Source organism: Bufo bufo, chromosome 1 (genome assembly GCF_905171765.1).
Source record: "Bufo bufo chromosome 1, aBufBuf1.1, whole genome shotgun sequence".
In the NCBI taxonomy this organism is placed as follows: Eukaryota; Metazoa; Chordata; class Amphibia; order Anura; family Bufonidae; genus Bufo; species Bufo bufo.
Genome location: NC_053389.1, coordinates 134,127,817 through 134,150,357, shown reverse-complemented (window position 1 = coordinate 134,150,357; position 22,541 = coordinate 134,127,817). Strand labels below are relative to the sequence as shown.

Below are 22,541 nucleotides of genomic sequence, written 5' to 3'. Positions count from 1 at the left end.
TAGCCCGCAAGTAGCGGATCAGTGGAACAAGTACAAGGTGGGTGGGGGGATGATCTGTGGGGTTGCCCAGGCGGCTAGGCCCTTCACAGTAGTTATTAACCCCTTTCAGCAGTCCCCCATTCACTGAAGGGGGACTGCTGAAAGGGATTAATAACTACTGTGAAGGGCCTCCACCCCTTTCACAGTAGTTATGCCCAGATATGTGCCCCCTTCACAGTAGTTATGCCCACACTGCTTCTAACAGAGGCTCACTAATGGACGCTGAGATTAGATCACCCCATATGAAAGCATTGAATCAATGCTTTCCTATGGGAAAAAATCTGACCCTGGAGGTCATCATGCAGAGTGTGAGGACGTCCAGCGTCAGATACCAGACCAAAGGTCTGTTTTACTCCAGGAAGCCCTCAGGTGGCTGCCAGCGACTAGAGGCCGACTTATTGCTGGAACGTAAACAATGCAGTTTCTCTAGAACATTGCAGCTCGATTTGCAAAAGGGACACTGTACCCAGACCACATCAATGAGCTGAAGTGGTCTGGGTGCCTTTTGTGTCACTTTAACTTTGAAATCTTATTAAAGATTGTGTAGGGTGTGGCTGGAGGCGGGGCATGGAGGCGGGACAAGGGTGGGGCTTGCAGCAGAACATGGGTGGGGCCTGTAAGGGGGCCCTTGATTTATTTTGCCCGGGGGCCCTGAGGGGCATTTGTATTTACCTCCCATATTTTTCAAGTTAGCTTGCACCTTCTGCCATACCGATGAAAGAGATGACGAAAACCGTTCCTCTTCGGGAACCCCAGAAGACCCCCCCTCTTTGAAAGTACAGAATTGGGGATGAAAACCATATGCACCAAGAAATGGTGACTTGCCAGTGGATTCCTGACGACGATTATTTATGGCAAACTCAGCTAACGGTAAATATGATGACCACAACTCTTGGTTTTCAGACACAAAACATCTTAGATATGTCTCAAGGTTTTGGTTGGTACGCTCAGTCTGTCCATTCGACTGAGGATGGAAAGCAGAGGAAAAGGACAAGTGTACCCCCAAACAAGAACAAAAAGCTTTCCAAAATTTAGAAATAAACTGGGTACCCCGATCCGAAACAACATCGGAGGGGACCCCGTGAAGCTTCACGATTTCACTGACGAATACCTGAGCAAGAGTCTTAGCATTAGGTAGTGCGGGTAACGCAATGAAGTGTACCATTTTGCTAAACCTGTCCACTACTACCAAAATAACTGTTTTACCCGCAGACAAAGGTGATTCAGTGATAAAATCCATTGACAGATGTGTCCACGGTCTATTGGTGAATGACGAGTGGTAATAGAGACCCTGCAGGACGTGTATGTGAAACTTTTGCGCGCGCACAGGTAGAACAAGAAGACACAAAATCCAATACATCCTGACGCAACCTTGGCCACCAAAAACGACGAGACAATAGTTCCAAGGTTGCTTTACTACCCGGGTGCCCAGCAAGTGCCGAATTATGATGTTCCTTTAATAATTCGAAACGTAAGTTCAACGGTACAAACAATTTCTCTGAGGGGCAAGAGACCGGGGCGTCCCCCTGGGCCTCTAACACCTTCCCCTCCAAAACAGAGTGTACCGCAGAAACAACCACTCCTCTTTGAAGAATGGGTACCGGATCACTCACATTACCCCCTCCAGGGAAACAACGAGATAGTGCATCAGCCTTGGTGTTCTTTGCCCCAGGACGATAGGTAATCACAAAGTTAAACCTGGTAAAAAATAGCGACCACCTAGCCTGTCTAGGGGTGAGACGCTTAGCTGATTCGAGGTACAGAAGGTTTTTGTGGTCCGTAATTACAGTGACGGGGTGGATTGCCCCCTCTAAGAAATGACGCCACTCCTCAAACGCAAGTTTAATAGCTAATAGTTCCCTATTGCCAATATCGTAGTTCTTTTCTGCTGCAGATAGTTTTTTAGAAAAGAAAGCACAAGGACGCCATTTGCCAGGAGACGGACCCTGAGACAGCACCGCCCCCACTCCCACCTCTGACGCATCGACTTCAACAATAAAAGGCTGAGAGACATCAGGTTGGACCAGTACAGGTGCTGAGGTAAACCTCTCTTTTAGAGAGGAAAAAGCAACTTTAGCGGCGTCAGACCATTTAGAAAAATCAGTCCCCTTCCTAGTCATGTCAGTAAGCGGTTTTACAATAAGTGAATAATTTTTTATGAATTTCCTATAGAAATTCGCGAAGCCCAAGAACCGTTGTAGTGCTTTGAGGTTCTCAGGAAGATCCCAATCTAAAATTGCCTGGACCTTCCTAGGATCCATACGGAAACCTGACGCAGATAAAAAATAACCCAGGAATTGTATCTCCTGAACGGCGAAGACACATTTTTCAATTTTAGCATATAATTCATTCGTCCGTAGGACCTGCAGTACTTGTCTGACATGCACCTCATGTGTTTTCAGATCGGACAAATAAATTAAAATATCATCTAGGTATATTACCACAAACCTGCCGATTAGATGACTAAAAATGTCATTAACGAAATGTTGAAAGACGGCAGGAGCATTGGTCAGACCGAAAGGCATAACTAGATTTTCATAATGCCCCTCAGGGGTGTTAAACGCTGTCTTCCACTCATCCCCCTCCTTAATACGAATCAGATTGTAGGCACCCCTAAGATCAAGTTTGGAGAACCACCTAGCACCCGCAATCTGATTAAACAGGTCAGGAATGAGAGGAAGAGGGTATGGGTCTCGGATGGTTATCTGATTTAATTCGCGAAAATCTAAGCAAGGACGCAGGCCCCCATCTTTCTTTTTAACGAAGAAAAACCCTGCAGCCACGGGTGAAGAAGAGGGTCTGATGTGTCCCTTAGCCAAGCTCTCGGAGATATAATCTTTCATGGCTTGTCTCTCTGGACCCGAAAGATTATATAACCTGGTCTTGGGTAATTTTGCGCCGGGAATAAGGTTAACCGGGCAATCATAAGGACGATGAGGTGGTAACTTCTGACAACCCTTTTCAGAAAAAACATCCTCAAAGTCCGAAATAAATGTAGGTAGGGTAGTTATGGAGGCGACTAAGCAATTGCTATTTAAGCAATTTTCTCTGCACTGCTCACTCCACTCCAATATCTCCCTGGCCTGCCAATCCACCACTGGATTGTGCGCTACCAACCAGGGAAAACCCAGCACTACCGGAGTGGGAAGCCCCTCCAGAACGTAACCTGAAAGCATCTCGTTATGGTGGTCCCCTACCCGAAGGTGTAAATTATGAACCATGTGCGTGAGGTTTCTCTGAGACAGGGGAGCAGAATCAATAGCGAATATGGGAATGGGTCTCATATAATGCAAGCGCATCCTTAACCCTTTCGGATAACCCAGAGCAGAACTGACTCCTGAGAGCCGGGTCGTTCCATTGGGTATCCGTAGCCCACCTACGGAAGTCAGAGCAATACTCCTCTACCGGCCGCTCTCCTTGTAAGAGTCTCCGTAATCTTGATTCAGCCAGGGCGACTCGGTCAGGGTCATCATATATTAGACCCAAGACCCCAAAAAACTCATCCACTGACCGAAGAGCCTGGGAATCAGTAGGTAAAGAGAACGCCCAGGACTGCGGATCCCCCTGCAGCAGGGAAATAACAACCCCCACCCGCTGATCTTCATTACCAGAGGAGTAAGGGCGCAGTTTAAAATATAACTTACAGGCCTCACAGAATGTCAAAAACTTGTCCCTTCCCCCAGAAAATCTGTCAGGGAGAGGGACCTTGGGTTCCGCAACAACCTGGTTACCAGTAGCAACCGCTGGGCTTGCAGTCAGTTGTAATTGCTGCTGTTGCTGGAGGACCGACGCCTTCAATCCTACCACCTCCAAAGACAGGCCATGAAATTGTTTGGACAGAGCAGCAATTTGATCCATACTGGATTCTAAGTAGGTAAAAAAAAAAATATTATTTTTTTACCTACACAAAATAATGGCCAGAGATAATGTAATGACCGACGACACGCACAGGGAGGAAAACAGGGAAAGCCCTGCCCAAGGGAGAGGGAAAGGTGGTGACCCCTAACTCACCTTGCGGCTGGCACCTGACTGCCCTGACGTCCCTAGACGGGTTCCTCACCCGTGCGGCGATCGCGTGCCTAAACCCTGGCTTTCCCTAATATGAGCCCTGGATAGTGAACAGGCCGGTGGGATCGCTAGTCCACACCACTATCACTAAGAGGGAAACACCAGGGAGAGGACAGACAAAACATACAAACACATACACCCAGGTGGGCGACCACAATAAACCAAAAAGGTCCAACAGGGATCTGGAGGGTAGCGTACTGGACCAACTACCAGCGAACGCAGCAACACAGCTCCAGAAGGTCAGAATAGATGTCCAGGCAGGAAGCTCTATCTCTGGCAACCAGAGAAGTGTGAGAGAGAAATATAAGGAGGTCTGGGAGTGCTGGACAAGGAACAGCTGAGGAGAAGGAGCTACGGATCCCTGAGTGAGCCAAAAGGGTTTGCTAAGCAAACCCAGAAAGCTACCATAAGGAAAACAGCCCTATCTTAAATAGAGCGTGCAGCCAACCGCTGCGACTTCCTGACCCCGGGTATAACGGAGTCAGGCGTGGTCCTCGACACCCTCGTGACATTTTTATCGCGAATATAGGTACTTCGAACGCAAATTTTCGTAATGCGAATTTTCGTAATGCGATTTTTCAATTGCCGAATAAAAACATGATTCCTCCCTGCTTCTTGCATGTGGGCCAATGACTCATTGGCCCACAAGCAAGAAGCAGGGAGGAATCATGACTTTAAATGGGATAAATGATGAATAGTCTAAAAAACTAATATATAGCACTATATCGAATATATTTGTTTTTTTGAATATTCGTAATATTCTAAAACAAGAATATATAGCAATATAGCGAATATTCGAAAAAAACGAATATAGAGCAAAATAGTTAATATAGTGTTATAATCTTCTTTGTCTAATAGTTGTAATTTTTTTTTCATCTGAAGTTCAGATTGGAAAAAAATTTCAACTATTAAAAAAAAAGCTTATAGCACTATATTAGCTAAATTGTTCTATATTCATGTTTTTTTCGAATATTCGTAATATTCTAAAACAAGAATATATAGCAATACAGCGAATTTTCGAAAAAAAACGAATGTAGAGCAATTTAGCTAATATAGTGCTATAATCTTTTTTTTTCAATAGTTGAATTTTTTTTCCAATCTGTACTTCAGATAAGAAAAAAATTACTATTAGACAAACAAGATTATAGCACTATGTTAGCTAAATTGCTCTACATTAGTTTTTTTCGAATATTCGCTGTATTGCTATATATTCTTGTTTTAGAATATTACGAATATTTGAAAAAAATAATATATTCGATATAGTGCTATGACTCATTGGCCAACATTTTTCACATTCCGAAAATTTGCATATTACGTGATTATTACCTTGTCGATTTTTCGAGTAAAAAAAAATCGTAGAATATACCGAATATTCGAATTTGCGAATATTCTACTAAATATTCGTGAAATATCGCGAATTCGAATATGACCCCTGCCGCTCATCACTAGTAGCGAATGGATTTTCCTTGAATGGCGGTAAAAAATTACTAATTGGAACCCTTGGAACAAATCCAATGAACACACAAACAGACAGAATGACATGTTATACCTAGTTGGTGTGGGGTACACGTTCTCAGGGGAAATACAAACAGATACAATTATGGAGGACATGTAGGAACCCATTGGTATCTTACTCTGGACAGTACTCTATGAGATGCTGCAATGTAGGGAGATCTCCTTTGGCCGCTGCATAGTGTACAGGGAGTGCTCCAGTATCTGTTGCTACCATTGCGTCATTCGTCCCAAATCGTAACAACCATCCAATTATTTCTTGGTGGCCAAACCTGGCGGCTAAGTGCAGAATAGTGGCACCAGAATTGTCCCTGTCCTGGAACACAGAAAAAAAAAGTATTATTGAATGCATTCTTACTGCAATTTACATTAATAGGATCAAAACGCATGTAGTTAGACTCAAAGGGAATCTGTCAGCTCCGAAACACCCCCCAAACTAGAGTGAGCGGAGTATAGTGTGAGGCAGAGACTGTTTATGTAATTTTTATCTTCATACTCACTTGAATTCCGATACGGTGTTCCAACTAACCAGCAGTAAGATGCACCGAGAGGACTCCTGAGCTTAGCATATAATGGAGAGGACTCAAAGAGGAGTCCTCTTAATGCATTTTACTGCTGGTTTGTCAGAGCACAGTGTCAGAATGCATGTGATTATGAAGATAACAATTTCACAATCGTACTCAGCACCACTTACACTATACACTGCTTACTCTAGTTTGGGGGGTGTTTTGTAGCTGACAGATTCCCTTTAAAATGTCCCTATCTCTACAGAAGCTTTCCAAAGAAACCTGCAGTTTAACTTATTTGAAACATTATACTAATATACCATAGAGATACAAAGTGTTATTCCTGTAGTACTGATAAATGTTCCTCTGTACCTTCTGCATATACATTTCAGTTATGTCTTACTACCACTATGGAGCAAAATGTATGTATCTTATATTTAGGTTGATATTAGCCCCCCTAGTGAAAGCATCATATACTCAAGATCTGTACAGTATGGGAGTTGAAGAAACAAAACTGTATACAGCGAAATCTGCTTAGTGCAGTTTTATACTGTGGATTAACTATTAATGGTTGTTAGATATTCGTGTCTTGTGGATTTGGTAGCTCAGCATTAGAACTCAAGCCACTCATCCTCCCCTCCTCCCTAGGTTTTTCGCCTGGCTGTTAAATCACCAGCCTAGCCAGTATTACCAGCAGGAGGCTGGCGTGAGTATTTCATTTTTACCAGTTACATTATTTGCAGGCAATTTTCAGTATCCAAGGAGGTCTGCAGGTATTAAGCTTAAAAAAAAAAACAGCTCATATCTCTAGCTGCTATACAGTCTGAGATATTCCAGACAGAAGTTGCCCCTCCCTGAACCAGTCAGTGTGGAGGAGGAGAGGGAGAACCAGTAGGGGAAATGCTGACAGGCTGCAGAGAGAGGAGGAGAGGCACAGATCGTCTTTTCCTTGTGCAACTATTGTCACGGAACCATGAACCAGACGTACAACAAGGGATAAGTGAAAATAAGAAGGCTTTATTGAAAATAAAGCTGTAAAGCAAAAGTCCAAACGGATGGCGAAACCGAAGCAGAGTCTTTGCGAAGCCAGAGGTCAGGAACCAGAAGGGTAGTCAGACGAAGCCAGGATCAGGAACCAGCAGGGTAGTCAGACGAAGCCAGGATCAGGAACCAGCAGGGTAGTCGGACGAAACCAGGAACAGGAACCAGCAGGGTAGTCGGACGAAACCAGGATCAGGAACCAGAAGCAGCAGCAGTCTAGAAGCATGTGAACACAGGAGGACCAAGCAAGGAACTGAAGCCACAGACCTCCTATATATATGAGCTGGGCATCCAGCTCCTCCCAGTGGGAAGGAGGAGCCGCAGGGTGGGAGGCTACAAGAAACCCAGAAACCAAGATGGCCGCCAGCACATGTCAAACGAAGGAGAACAGCAAGAAGGTAAGACCATGACAGTACCTCCCCCTCAAGGGCCCCTCCTCCGCGGAGTAAAGAACGGTTTCTGAGGGAAGCGTGCGTGGAAGGCTCGGAGCAAGGCAGGAGCATGGACATCTGCGGAGGGAACCCAGGAACGCTCCTCTGGACCATAACCACGCCAATGGACCAAAAACTGCACCCGACCGCGGACCAGGCGTGAGTCCAGGATATTGCTCACCTCATACTCCTCACGATTACCCACTTGGACCGGACGAGGCCGAGGAACCGAGGAAGTGAAACGATTACACACCAGTGGCTTCAACAGGGAGACATGAAACACGTTGGAGATCCGCATGCCAGGAGGAAGCGCAAGGGCATAGGCTACCGGGTTTACCCTGCGAAGCACTCGGAAGGGACCAACAAAGCGAGGCGCCAGCTTGGGAGTGGGCACTCGAAGGTTGAGGTTGCGGGTGGACAACCATACACGGTCTCCGACCTGGTAGGAAGGAGCAGGCGCTCGTCTGCGATCAGCCTGGAGTCTCTGGCGCTGCGCAGAGACCTCAAGGGACTTCTGGATCAGTACCCAAGAAGCACGTAGGACGGAAAGGTGATCCTCCACAGCCGGAATATCCTGGGGAGAGAATACCTCCGGTAACACGGCAGGTTGGAACCCATAATTGGCCATGAAGGGAGACGTCCCAGAGGAAGAGTTCACCGCCGTGTTCCTGGCAAACTCAGCCCAAGGCAGGAGGTCAACCCAATTGTCTTGGTGATCGGAGACATAGCAACGAAGGAATTGCTCCAAGGCCTGATTGGATCGTTCTGCGGCCCCATTGGACTGAGGGTGGTAGGCCGAGGAGAAGGAGAGATGAATCCCCAACTGGGAGCAAAAGGCGCGCCAGAAGCTGGACACAAACTGACTCCCCCGATCCGACACAATCTCCTTGGGCAAACCGTGCAACCGGAAGACCTCCCTGGCAAAAATCGTGGCCAACTCTTGTGCAGAGGGTAACTTCTTGAGAGGAACACAGTGGCACATTTTGGAAAACCGATCCACAATCATGAGAATGACCGTATGGCCTCGGGATGCAGGGAGGTCCACAATGAAATCCATCCCCAGGTGTGACCATGGGCGCTCCCCGGTGGCTATGGGTTGCAGAAGGCCCAACGGAAGGTGCCGAAGGGACTTACTCTGGGCACAAACGGAGCATGCCGCTACATATGCGGCGATGTCGGAACGTAGGGAAGGCCACCAGAACAGACGTGAAACAGCCCAGGACAGCTGATTCTTTCCAGGATGCCCCGCGGTCTTGGAGTTATGGTAGGTTCGCAACAACCGAGTGCGCAACTCCTCAGGCACAAAACATCTGCCGTTGGGTCTCCCAGAGGGAGCACCAGATTGAGCCGCCAAAATCTGCTCACCCAGGGGAGAGGTCAGGCTGGTGCGAATGGCGGCCAAGATCTGATTCGGAGGTATGACCGAAGTCGGAATCGACTCCTCCCTGGACAGCTCGGAGTACTGCCGTGATAAGGCATCCGCCCTGATGTTCTTGGAACCGGGTAGGTAGGAGACCACGTAATTAAAACGTGACAAGAACAGAGCCCATCTGGCCTGACGTGGTGTCAATCTCTTGGCCTCAGAAAGGTAGGTCAGATTCTTGTGGTCCGTCAGGATGAGGACCGGAACCACCGAACCCTCGAGCAAGTGCCTCCATTCTTTAAGGGCCTGCACGATGGCCAATAACTCCCTGTCACCAATCTGATAGTTGCACTCCGCGGAAGACAGTTTCCGGGAGTAAAACCCACAAGGAAGCAGAGGACCCTCTGGTGTTCTACGCTGAGACAGAAGGGCGCCTACTCCCGTCTCAGACGCGTCCACCTCGAGGACAAAGGGCAACCCAGGGTTGGGATGCGACAGAATCGGAGCCGACACAAAGGCGGACTTTAGAGCCTCAAAAGCTCGGATGGCCTCGAGCGGCCAGACCTGGGAATTACTGCCCTTCCTGGTCAGATCCGTGAGAGGCTTGGCTAGCATGGAAAAGTCCCTGATGAACTTCCGATAATAATTGGCGAAGCCCAAAAAGCGCTGCAGGGAACGAAGACCACTGGGCTGGGGCCACTGTAAGACAGCCAAAACCTTCTCAGGATCCATGGAGAACCCCTCAGCGGAAATGATGTAACCTAAGAAGGTTACCTGGGATCGGTGAAATTCGCATTTCTCAAGCTTACCGAACAGCTTGTTCTCTCGTAACCGTTGCAACACTCGTCTGACATCCAGAATGTGGGCCTCCATGGATTCAGAATATACCAAGATGTCATCCAAATAGACCACCACACACTGCTGCAACAGGTCACGGAAAACATCGTTGATGAATTCCTGAAAGACTGCGGGCGCATTGCACAACCCAAAGGGCATAACCAAGGATTCATAATGACCGGTCCTGGTGTTAAACGCGGTCTTCCACTCATCGCCCGCCTTGATCCTTACCAGGTTATATGCCGCCCTCAGGTCGAGTTTGGTAAAGACCGTGGCCCCTTTAAGGCGATCGAACAGCTCGGAAATCAAGGGTATCGGGTAAGCGTTCTTGATCGTGATGCGATTGAGACCCCTGTAATCGATGCAAGGCCTCAACTCACCGCCCTTCTTTTTCACAAAGAAAAATCCAGCCCCTGCCGGGGACGAGGATTTGCGAATGTGTCCGCGTGAAAGCGCCTCCCTCACGTACTCCTCCATGGCCTCATTCTCCGCTACCGACAGTGGATAGACTTTGCCACGAGGAGGAACGGCACCAGATTGTAACTCTATGGCACAATCGTATGGGCGGTGCGGAGGTAGGGCAACCGCGCGCACCTTATCGAATACATCCCGGTACTCCTCGTATTCAGGAGGCAACAGAGAGTCCGAGGAAGTACACAGCAACTTGACAGACCCATGGATGCAACTAGCCCCACACTGCGGTGACCACGAGAGGATCTCGGCCGATCTCCAATCGAAAGTCGGATTATGCTTCCGGAGCCAGGGGTACCCCAAGACCACCGAGTAGTGTGGAGACGAAATAACCTGGAGGCAGACCGACTCTCTGTGAACGGCACCAATGGCTACCCCACTGGAAGGGTCTCATGAGTCACGTGTGGCGGCAGAAGGGGTCTGCCGTCTATCGCCTCAAGAGCCAGTGGGGAACCTCGAGCCTGCAGAGGAATGGAATTGGCGGCAGCGAACACATTATCAATGAACAAACCACCAGCACCAGAGTCCACCAACGCCTGGGTTGTCACCGAGCCCCCGACCCAGGAGAGGACAACAGTGATCAGTGGTTTGTCAACACGGGAAACCGGGGGACGAGGAGACTCCACCCAAGATCTGCCCCCGACAGGATCTCAGGTGCGAGCGTTTCCCGGACGGTTCGGACATGCCAACCGAAAATGCCCACCGAGACCACAGTACATGCATCGGCCCTCGCATCTCCGGAGTACCCTCTCCCCCTCGGACAGGCGAGCAAACCCCAGCTGCATGGGTTCACCCCCAGACAAGTCATCCCCAGGAGGCATGGGAGGAGAGGGAGGCACGGGTGGGACAGCAAACGTAGGCGCCAATCTGTTAGAAAACCTCCGCAGGCTCTCCTTAAAGGAAGGTCTCTCCCTGAGTCTGGTGTCAATCAAAATCAGGAAAGAAATAAGAGACTCGAGCTCCACTGGTAGGTCCTTAGCTGCAACCTCATCCTTCAAGGCATCCGAGAGACCATGAGAGAAAGCAGCGACCAGAGCCTCATTATTCCAGCCCACCTCTGCTGCCAGGGTACGAAACTCAATGGCGTATTCAGCTACGGATCGTGAACCCTGTCTGATGGACATAAGGAGCTTCGCAGCAGAGGCAGCACGAGCCGGCACATCGAATACCTTCCGAAGAGAAGCAACAAAACCGGAAAACTCGGCAACCACCGGATTGTTGTTCTCCCATAAAGGGCTGGCCCAGGCCAAGGCCTTGTCCGAGAGCAGCGAGATCAAGAAGCCCACCTTTGATCTCTCAGTGGGAAAGGCATGTGGCAGCAACTCGAAATAAATGCCCACCTGGTTAAGGAAACCTCGGCACTGAGTTGGCTCTCCCCCAAAGCGCTGTGGAAGAGGGACAGAACCGGTCATACCCCGAAACACCGCAGGTGCAACAACAGGTGTCGGGGTAGACTCTGGCGCAACAATCGGAGCGGCAGTAGGAGCGGGCCCAGGAGCGACAACCGACCCATCGGCAACGGGAGCGAAATGAGCCGTGCGTTCAAGCAGGGTTTGCAACGCCACAGCGAACCGACCCAACAGGTGATCCTGCTGATCAAGTCTGGCAACCAGCGTGGGTAGCGAGGATGGCCCTGTACCGTCAGAATTCATGGCTTGGTCCTAATGTCACGGAACCATGAACCAGACGTACAACAAGGGATAAGTGAAAATAAGAAGGCTTTATTGAAAATAAAGCTGTAAAGCAAAAGTCCAAACGGATGGCGAAACCGAAGCAGAGTCTTTGCGAAGCCAGAGGTCAGGAACCAGAAGGGTAGTCAGACGAAGCCAGGATCAGGAACCAGCAGGGTAGTCAGACGAAGCCAGGATCAGGAACCAGCAGGGTAGTCGGACGAAACCAGGAACAGGAACCAGCAGGGTAGTCGGACGAAACCAGGATCAGGAACCAGAAGCAGCAGCAGTCTAGAAGCATGTAAACACAGGAGGACCAAGCAAGGAACTGAAGCCACAGACCTCCTATATATATGAGCTGGGCATCCAGCTCCTCCCAGTGGGAAGGAGGAGCCGCAGGGTGGGAGGCTACAAGAAACCCAGAAACCAAGATGGCCGCCAGCACATGTCAAACGAAGGAGAACAGCAAGAAGGTAAGACCATGACAACTATACATGACCACATGGGAAGAGTAAGGCTTGGTTCACATTGGGGTTTTATTTCAGTTGTTTTACTCCATAATAGGAGTCAAGCAATGAGTGGCCTGACAAACCCCATTGATTATAATGGGATTTGGTTTCCATTAGAAAACATGCCACTTACTGAACAAAAAAGTGCATCATGTTGCACTATTTTGTCCCATACTAGTGACGGACCGAGTTCTGGCCCATCTAATCACTCCTCTGTACCTAATTAGGCTTGATGCCAAGACCCAGATGTTTTCCAGTATCCGATGCACACAGTCAGATTATTTGCACCAAGCAAGTATAAAGTAATAGTACATACATCAGTAAAGTTTACATTTCACACTGTCCTTATCCTGTTCATGTCCTTATCTTGTTCATACCCGATCTTTAGTGCAAAACATGCAGACAGCTTCTGTAGTTATACAAGTTAATGTTACATTAGAAAACCTATCACTTGCATAGGCAAAAAGTGCATTATCTTGCACTATTTTGTTCCATATTAATGACGGAGCCTCTGATCCTGATGTGAATGAAGCCTAACATGGACTTCTGTGCATGTTATCAATCCACCATCAATGATAGAGCATACTTTTTTTTCCAGAAAATGAATGAAAAGATGAGTGCTTGGCCATCTAATCACTCCTTTGTGCCTAATTAGGTTGCTTTATTGATGCCAAGATGTTTTCTAGAGTCCGGTACAGTCAAATTATTTGTACCAAACACATACATTCATCAGTAAAGTTTGCATTTCACACTGTATCCTGTTCATATACAATCTTTATCATAAAACATGTGCACTGCTTTTCTAGTGATACCAGTTAGGCTAGTTTTACACTAGCGACAGCCTTCTCCTAGTCAATGGGGCCGGAGCGGACCTCCGGCGGCACGCGTGCACTAGCGGCAGCACAGATCTGGCAGGCTGTTCACCCGCCGGAACAGCCTGCCGGAGAAGGCTGCCGCTAGTGTGAAAGCAGCCTTACACATTACAGTGATAAGGACTATCACTAGAGAGGAATACTGTATCTAATAGATTTCTGCCAGATGGAGAAGCTTTCAGTCAGTTAGAAAAGACATTGGGGTCATAATATAAGCGCATCCTCCAGTGTCACAGGCGATATCAAAGACTGGCGTAAAACACTGTTCTTTGATAAATGATCCACATACAGAGTACTTTGCAACAATATTATCAAATATCACATGCTGTTTTTTTTAAAAGTGATGCATCTTTAAACCTAACAGTTATGTCTAGAGATGCTATTCCAGTTTACTTATACAATCCCCATAATTCAGTGTTTTTTGCAACTTTTTAAAAAGTCTCTGTTGATAAACCTGGAGTAAAACTCATTGACATAGCTATAAGAATTGAAGAAAAAAGGAAAGCAAAATGCCGGCGCAATCACCAGAAGACTTGTAGACAGCAGCAGTAGCTGCAGTCGTCAACACATTTCAAGGACAGATCCTGTGAATGTGCCTGCCGGAGGATGTGCCTAATTTATGACGAAGAGCACACCTCATCATAAATGAAGAGCATCCTTCTACAGCCGTGCACCTAGATTGAAATCTACTCCAGTTTGTATCTGAAGTAAACTGACATAAATGATGCAAAGGGTTCAGGGCCAATGGCCCTTGTCCATACTATGCACCTGCAGACTCCTTTTTTAGAAAGTCGTGAAGCTGGTGTAGAAACGCAACTTGTGCCTAAATTTAGGTGCAATGGCGTTTAAAAAGCCACAAATTTGCTGTTTGCAAATTTTTAACACCAGTTTTTTACCCATGTAAACGTGGACAGGTATCCTTTGGATAGGTCATTAGTATCTGATTGGTGGGGTCCGAAACTTGGAGAGCTGTTTGAAAAGGCACCGGCACTAGCAGTCGCAACGTAGCCTTCTCACAGCTGTTCCTAGGCCAATGACAACAGGTTCATCGGTCACATGGCGTAGGTTTAGCTCACTCACCCAGAAGTGTGGTGCTGTGCTGGGTAAGCTGTGAGAAGGCCGTGGCGCTCACAGGAGCGCTGCTGCCTTCTGCAGCTGATCAGCGGGGATCCCGGGTGTCGGACCCCCACAGATCAGATACTGATTACCTATCAAGAGGATAGGTCATCAGAATTAAAGTCTTGGAAAACCCTTTTAACCCTTGTCTCACAGTGAATCACATTACAGTATAGCTTTAACCCTTTTGACAGTGACCCAGTAACTTTTTGGTAGTGAACCACCGGGTCACTGCGCTCTTGCCCAAGCAATCAATCAGAATTCAGCTTTGAGTTTTTCAGCAGGTTGCTATGATAACACTTCCAAATTTTGGTTTCGTAAATTTTTGAATATGAGGCCCAATGAGTTGGTAATCAGCACATAACTTTTCATTCTATAAATATCTTCCGATACAGCCAAGAACTGTTTCATTTGCCATCTCATCCTATTGCACCGCACTGTCCTGCCTGTTTATCCCATCTCTCTCACACTCCATAGCTTTTTACACAAATTACCTGTAATGCTTTTAAGCTATAAGCACATCACATGCTTTCACCATCCATCCAACATTGTGAAAGCCGATTAACAGCTCATTTGCATTTATTGTCTTATGTCTCATGCTGTAAAACAGCCCTGACAACAAACAGGCCAGAAGGAGTATATTGTCTACTGCTGGCCCAACAGGGTTTTCATCAACATCCTATAAAATAATCATTTATGAACGAAGCTGTAATTTTTTAATTTATTTCTTTTACCTTTATTGCTCCTAACTTTCTGTTCTGGGCTGTGGTCACATGACCTTGTCCATGCAGCTCTTTCTCATTTCCTGTGATGTTATGTCCATGGGCAGGTCAGTGATAGGGAAGTGTCTATGTAACTAGCGGGGTGGGAGGAGCTATAAACTAGCTGGGTGTTAGGTGGAGTGTCTATGTAACTAGCTGGGTGGGAGGAGCTATAAACTAGCTGGGTGTTGTTAGGGGCAGTGATAGGGGAGTGTCTATGTAACTAGCTGGGTGGGAGGAGCTATAAACTAGCTGGGTGTTGTAAGGGTTAGTGCTGGTGCTGTGGCAAAGAAAGAAGTGCCTCATAGGATTGGTTGGATACAGAAACAGGAAGTGCTACATACAGGATGGAGACAAACCAGAGTGATTTGTGTACACGTTGAAAACGAGTCAGGAGAGTCCAAATTGAAAAAAAAAGCAGATGTCCATGAGGTAAGTAACTGCATGAGCATGGACAGGTCATCAGTATCTGATCGGTGGAGGTCCGACACCTAGGACCCTGCCAATCATCTGTTTGAGAAGGGACCAGTGCTCCTATGAGCGCCGCGGTCTTCTCGCAGCTCACCATCAGAGGGGCTGTGCTTGGTATCAAGCTCATTCCTATTCACTTCTATGAGGCTGAGCTGCGCCTAGGCCATGTGTGAGATGGGGAAACAGCAATCCTTGTCTGTTTTTGTAAATTAAATTAAAAGTTCTGGACTGACATTCTGCTGTTTGGCCACAAGATGCTGCTGTTTCCTAAACACAGCTACAGACTGCACATATGTCTCCATATTCATGAGAGGTAGAGTTACACACAGAGCCTGGAGAGGAAGAGAAAGACAGAGCAGCCATCTTAGAGGGAGGTGAAACTAAGGAACTGTGTGAGCAAATAATCTGACGACATCCAGGTGATACCAGAGATACCAGAGCTGCAGCTAAGTGAAGCTGATCGTGTCCAAGACCCTGATTCTGTCCAGAGGGAGGAAGATTGCATCCAGGAACGCTGATGAGAACAGAGGAACAAAGCAACATACACTGCGGTACCGCATGCTTGTTGGAGAGACGTTTGTTCTGTTCAGAGTCACCAGCGGATGCAAATCAGACCCGGGACGGTAAGATTGTGCACACACCTCATCACCGTGTTGGCGCCTAGAGACTGAGGCCAGGACTGTAGTTAGCTAGTTACGGTTTCTGTTTGTGTCAGGCCACAAGTGTTACTCTTGTTCATTTCAAGGACTTCATAAATTAAAGCGACATTTCACATTGGGGAGCTTATAAAATTCTCACAAAGTCAAGCCAGGCTGGCGTTTTCTTGCTCAGGAGGAATACTCAGGCACGTGCTACAGGACTATATGAGAGGGCGAATACTGTAGAACTTGTTAAGATTGTTAGCTGTTGTGCTGCACCGCAGGATAGTCCGTAACACACACCCATACAGTGGTTCTTGTTTTTAGGGTAAATGATTTCACTTTTCTCCTTCATCCATCGGAGGGCGCCTGTCACGGCTGAGGGTGGGGGAAACGCTCAGCCGTGCGATGTCAATAATAAAGGGTAGCTGCTGGGCCAGGACAGGAATCAGGGAGCAGGTCACCTCCTAACGCATCCCTAAATCTGACCCTGACTCCTAGCTGTATGAGCCAACCCTGATGGTAGGAGGGCTCATACTCCGTAACCTAGGGTCCCTACTAGCCCTCAGGATAGCCCTGGAACAAGGAGCAGGGTAAGACGACCTGTTCCTCCTAGGCACGGATGAACAGGAGTCTCACTGGCCAAGCTGCAAGGAATGGGGAACATATACAGCAGATGGCAATGGCAGGTAGTGAAACTAGTACAACACCTACCTGCCACAGACACACAGACCGGAACCCGTGCACAAGTGCTAATGGCCACACCAAACACAAAAGGACACAGCACACACACAAAGCACACAGGAACCCAGAAACCATAAGCTGCAACAAACAGAGACACCACTAGACATAGCATAACATAAGAAGATCAATGTCTAAACATTACTTATGACCACAAGGGTGGCCCTCACTGGACAGATTGTATATGAGACCAGGAGGATGACTCCAGCAAACACCATGGCTGGAGTACCCCTCTGCTACTGGCATCCAGCAGGAGCTAAATAGCCCAAGTAGCCACACCCACACACAGACACACCCAGTAGTCACTCACTATGAAGGGAATTAACCCTTCCAACACCAGGCAAGGGAAGAAAACCACTTAAAGGGGAAGTGTAAACACAAACATCACACTCCACCTGTTACCGCCGGCAACGGCATGCGAGGCAACCATGTCCTGAGAAACAGCCAGAAGGCCGAGACACTGCCACCACATGCACACAACACCACACATTGCCACAGGCAACCGCAAGTGAAGGAAAGTGTCACAAAACACACCTATAGGCCGTGACAGCGCTGTGCTGTGCAGCACAAGGGTCTCAGCCTTTGGGTTGGGTGTATGTAAATTGACTGTATATTCTCAGCATTTGGGGTTGTGTTTATTGCCACATTTAGGGAAAATTCTGTTTTGGCAAAGGCTGGTGGGGGTTGCTTTTCTCGTACGTGACTTCACTGTATCCTGAGGAGCCCACTCCGGTACACGGCTTACACATGTGACCGATGAATGTGTCATCACTGGCCTAAGCAAAGCTGGAAAAGGCTGTGGTGCTACTGCAAGCACCACTGCCTTCTCAAGCAGTTGATCAGTGGGGATCCTGGGTGTTGGACCCCCATCGATCAGATACTGAAGACCTATCCAGAGGATAGCAATCAAAACACGGCTAGCCTTTTTGGTAGCCGAAACGTTGCTGCTGTTGTGTACACATTCTTTTTAAGTACAAACAATAAAGATGGAACGGGAGATGCTGCCATGACCGTGTTTTGATTGCTGATCTGTGGACCGCTGAGGATCTGCGGTCATGGTTGGGCTGCTGCATTCTGGTGTGGTCGGCGAGGTCCGTGGGTGCTGCTCTTCAACTTTTATCTCATACTATCCAGAGGATAGGTTACCAGTTAAAAAGAAATCTCAGAAAACCCCTTTAACACACTTGGAGCTAAACGTTGTACTGGCAGCAGCTCCTGAGATGAGTTCAAAGAAAGGGAAATGGACTAGTCTAGTGAGAGCACACTAGCTGCCCCAATGATGGATAGTGATGGATCATGTGACGGACCATGAGATGAGCGTAGTGATGTCATCAAAGGTCCTATTCCTCACAGAACAAGACAGAAGAGATGCCGGCTGCGCGAACAAGTGGATTAAGGTGAGTTAAATTATTATTTTATTTTTTTTAACCCCTCCAGCCCTATTGTACTATGCTTTCTGTATTCAGAATGCTATTATTTTCCCTTATAACCATGTTTTAAGGGAAAATAATAATGATCGGGTCCCCATCCCGATCATCACCTAGCAACCGTGCGTGAAAATCGCACCGCATCCGCACTTGCTTGCGGATGCTTGCGATTTTCACGCAACCACATTCATTTCTATGGGGCCTGCATTACATGAAAAATGCACAAAGAGGAGCATGCTGCGATTTTCACGCAACGCACAAGTGATGCGTGAAAATCACCGCTCATGTGCACAGCCCCATAGAAATTAATGGGTCCGGATTCAATGCGGGTGCAATGCGTTCACCTCACGCATTGCACCCGTGCGGAAATCTCGCCCATGTGAAAGGGGCCTTACAGAGCTATCAAGCAGATGTTTATCCTGCAAGCTCCACATTTAAAGCAGAAGTACTCATTCCTGCCAATCATTGCCAAAACCTGCTGGGACCAAGAGACCAAAGCTGTGTACTGTTTGGATGCAAGTTATTTCAAGTAAAGCAACGTTTGAACTTCATCTAAAGATCTGGACATAATTTATTCTGCAAAGTTCCTCTATTACTCCTACTGTCACTACACTCAAATTTATTGCAAGTGAGCCAGGAGTCCGGCCGTACCCAGGTAGGAGACACTGTGACACAACTACCACAACACTACAGAGACATTATAGGCCATTACCCCACTCTGGCATTCCTAACCTGAGACGTGCGTTATAACACCTTGGAAGGGCCCTGGGATAGTACCCTGCGCACGCTGCAATTGGCGTCACGACAAATACAGAATATTATCCACCCGTACCTGGCCACTGCACATAAAGATCTGATGTTTTCAGCATTAATTATTTAGGAGCATCAGGTACTTATTCACCTGTGTTATTTGGTTCTGCTGGGGCAGTATTTTGTGCTGCACTACGGTCTTGCTGACCCTGTCTACTTCTGTTGTCCCTACCTACTTGTGTTGCACTTTGGGCTGTGATGGAGGGCATATTGGTTACATACAATACTGCAATTTAACATATATAGCATAAGGACAATGAATTCAGCTTTTGGTCAGGAATGCAGCTCCTAAGTATTGTCACCCACGTTTCCCAGCACCTCAAAGATCGTTTTTTGTTTTTTTTATAGTGGTTTTATCACTAAATAATTAGGCAGATTTGAAATTGAACAGTCTGGGAAAGCTGGGTAACAACTTTTAAGAGGTCCCACTTGATATATATGTAGCGACCAGGCCTCAGGGGCATGCGTGATTGTGGATGTCTGGATGGGTGCAGTAGTCATACTCACGGTTTCCTGAGCGTGCAATGATGGAAAGGGCGCACCACACTCTGGATCTGGGGTTCTCCTGCCTGATGGCGGTTGAAGTTCTCCTTGATGTTGCTGTTTTACGGTGCGAGGCAGTGTACTGGTTGTCCTGATGCCAGAACCTTGCGGTGCAAATGTAGTGTGGTATAATGATAAGACCGGTGTTGATATAATAAATCCACAGCACTTTACTGAAGCCGGTAAGCAAGTGATCCACACAAGCACTATTCACATGAAATGCAGCCTTTACAGTCAATTCAAGTAGTTTGCAAAGGTTGTATATGGGGGCTAGCTTCTCTCTCTCAATCAGACTGGTCAATCTCTACTTTTCCCAGCCTAAAGGGATGCACTTTCTCTGCCATCAGATGTATATAATAATTCAGAGATAGAAAAAATATAAGTGAAATCTAGTATATTTTTTCCATACTTTTTCTATAGAGGGTGTCTGCAGTGACTTCTGACATCTGTGCAATACCTTCTGTGTGTCAGGGCCAGAGATAGAATAAGATATAAGTAAAATCTAGTATATTTTTTCCATACTTTTCCATACTTTTTCTATAGAGGGTGTCTGCAGTGACTTGTGACATCTGTGCAATACCTTCTGTGTGTCAGGGCCAGAGATAGAAAAATATTAGTAAAATCTAGTTTTTTTTTTCCATACTTTTTCTATAGAGGGTGTCTGCAGTGACTTGTGACATCTGTGGTCAGAGTGAGAAAGTGGAAGAGGAGGTGGTGGACGATGAAGTCACTGACCTAACCTGGGAAGGTGGAAAGCCGAGCGAGGACAGCAGTACAGAAGGGGAGGGATCTGCAGCACCGCAACAGGCTGGAAGAAGAAGTGGGGTGACAAAAGAGAGAAGGTGGGCCACATCACACAGGCCCGCAACTGTTCCACGGAACACCCCCTTGCGGAAATCTCCTTTGCCAAGGGGTAGGTGTTCCGCAGTATGGCGCTTTTTGAGGAAAGTGCGGACGATAAAAGTAAACGTCACACGTGCCCTGACCAACGCAGTTACTGGGAAGTTACTGGGAAGGTCCACTTAACCACGGATACATGGACAAGTGCATTTGGCCAGGGATGCTACATTTCCTTGACGGCACACTGGGTGAACGTTGTTGAGGCCGGGAGCGAGTCATACCCTGGGATGGAACAGGTGCTACCGACACCGAGTATTGCGGGCCCTACTTCCATCAGGGTTTCCGCCAGCACCTACGTTAGTGGCTGCAACCCCCACGTCTCCTCCTCTGCATCCTCCACTTCCACCTCCTAATTATCCGCGTGCAGCACCATTCAGCCATCAGCCGGTAGCTGGAAGCAGTGTAGCACTGCAGTGGGGAAGCGTCAACAGGCCGTGTTGAAGCTGATATGCTTAGGGGACAAACAGCACAACGCTGCAGAGCTGTTGCAGGGGATAAGAGACCAGACTGAGCTGTGGCTCTTGCCACTCAACCTACAACCAGGCATGGTTGTGTGTGATAATGGCCATAACTTGGTGGCGGCTTTGGAGTTTGGCAAGCTCACAAACATCCCATGCCTAGCCCACGTCTTAAACTTAGTGGTTCAGCAGTTTCTCAAAACCTACCCCAATTTGCCTGAGCTACTGGTGAAGGTGCGCCGCGTGTGCGCACATTTCCGCAAGTCATCGACAGCTTCAGCCGGTCTGTCAATGCTGCAGCAGCGCTTAAAATTGCTAGCTCACTGGCTGTTGTGCGATGTGAGCACGCGCTGGAACTCCACGTTCCACATGTTGGCTAGGCTTTGTGAGCAGCAGAGGGCAGTAGTGGAATACCAGCTGCTACATGGTCGTTACATTTCCAGTCAGCTTCCGCTAATCAGAAGCGAGGAGTGGGCATGTATGTCTGACCTCTGTGAGATTTTAAGAAACTTTGAGGAATCAACACAGATGGTGAGTGGCGATAACGCTATTATCAGCATAACCATCCCACTTCTGTGTCTACTCAAACGCTCGCTGCTTACAATTAAGGATGATGTTTTGCATGTGGAAGAGGTGGAAATGGGGGAAGAAGACATTACACAGGGTGATAGCCAGACCACCCTCTGTCCGTCTTCTCAGCACGAATTGGACGATGAAGAGGAGGAGGAGCAGGAGACAGTTGCCTCTGCTACAGAGGGTAGTACCCATGGAAGTTTAATTCCATCTATTCAGCGTGGGTGGGCAGAAGAGGAGAAAGAGATGAACAGTCATCCTCCTGATGACGACAGTGAAGTCTTGCATGTTGGTACTCTGGCACACATGACTGACTTCATGTTAGGCTGCCTTTCCCCCGACCCGTGCGTTATACGCATTTTAGACAACACGGATTACTGGTTGTTCACCCTTCTGGACCCCTGCTACAAAGATAACTTCTCATCTCTCATTCCTCAGATGGAGAGGATGAGCAAAACAGTGCATTACCCGAATCCTTGTTGAAAAATTGCTCCAAAGTTGATAGGTCAGACATCCAAATGGATCGTCGCCATCATGGGGACGTGTGATTGCCTAGAATTTATCTAGAGTCAACAAAGCGGCAGTAGGCTCTCACCTACAAGTCTAGTCTCAGTAGCCAAGAGTCTGGTCAACACAATCCTCCCCATGACAGCGCACTGGGTGAACGTTGTGGAGGCCAGGAGCAAGTCAGCTGCTGGCACCAGACTTGCCCTCCAATAGATCCTCGTTAACAGAAAGTGTACTCATTCCAATAACAGGGCCTCTTGTTATTTATAGTCACTAC

General features: G+C 47.6%; 1 protein-coding gene across 2 annotated transcripts in view; it reads right to left on the bottom strand.

Annotated features, from left to right (window-relative positions):
- ESPN (espin) overlaps positions 1–22,541 on the bottom strand; it is a 257,573-nt gene that overhangs the window by 206,172 nt on the left and 28,860 nt on the right. For both annotated transcript variants that reach the window (XM_040429692.1, XM_040429684.1), the window contains exon 2: positions 5,742–5,935. In XM_040429692.1, coding sequence (XP_040285626.1) covers positions 5,742–5,935 — 194 coding nt within the window. The remainder of the gene's footprint in view (positions 1–5,741; positions 5,936–22,541) is intronic.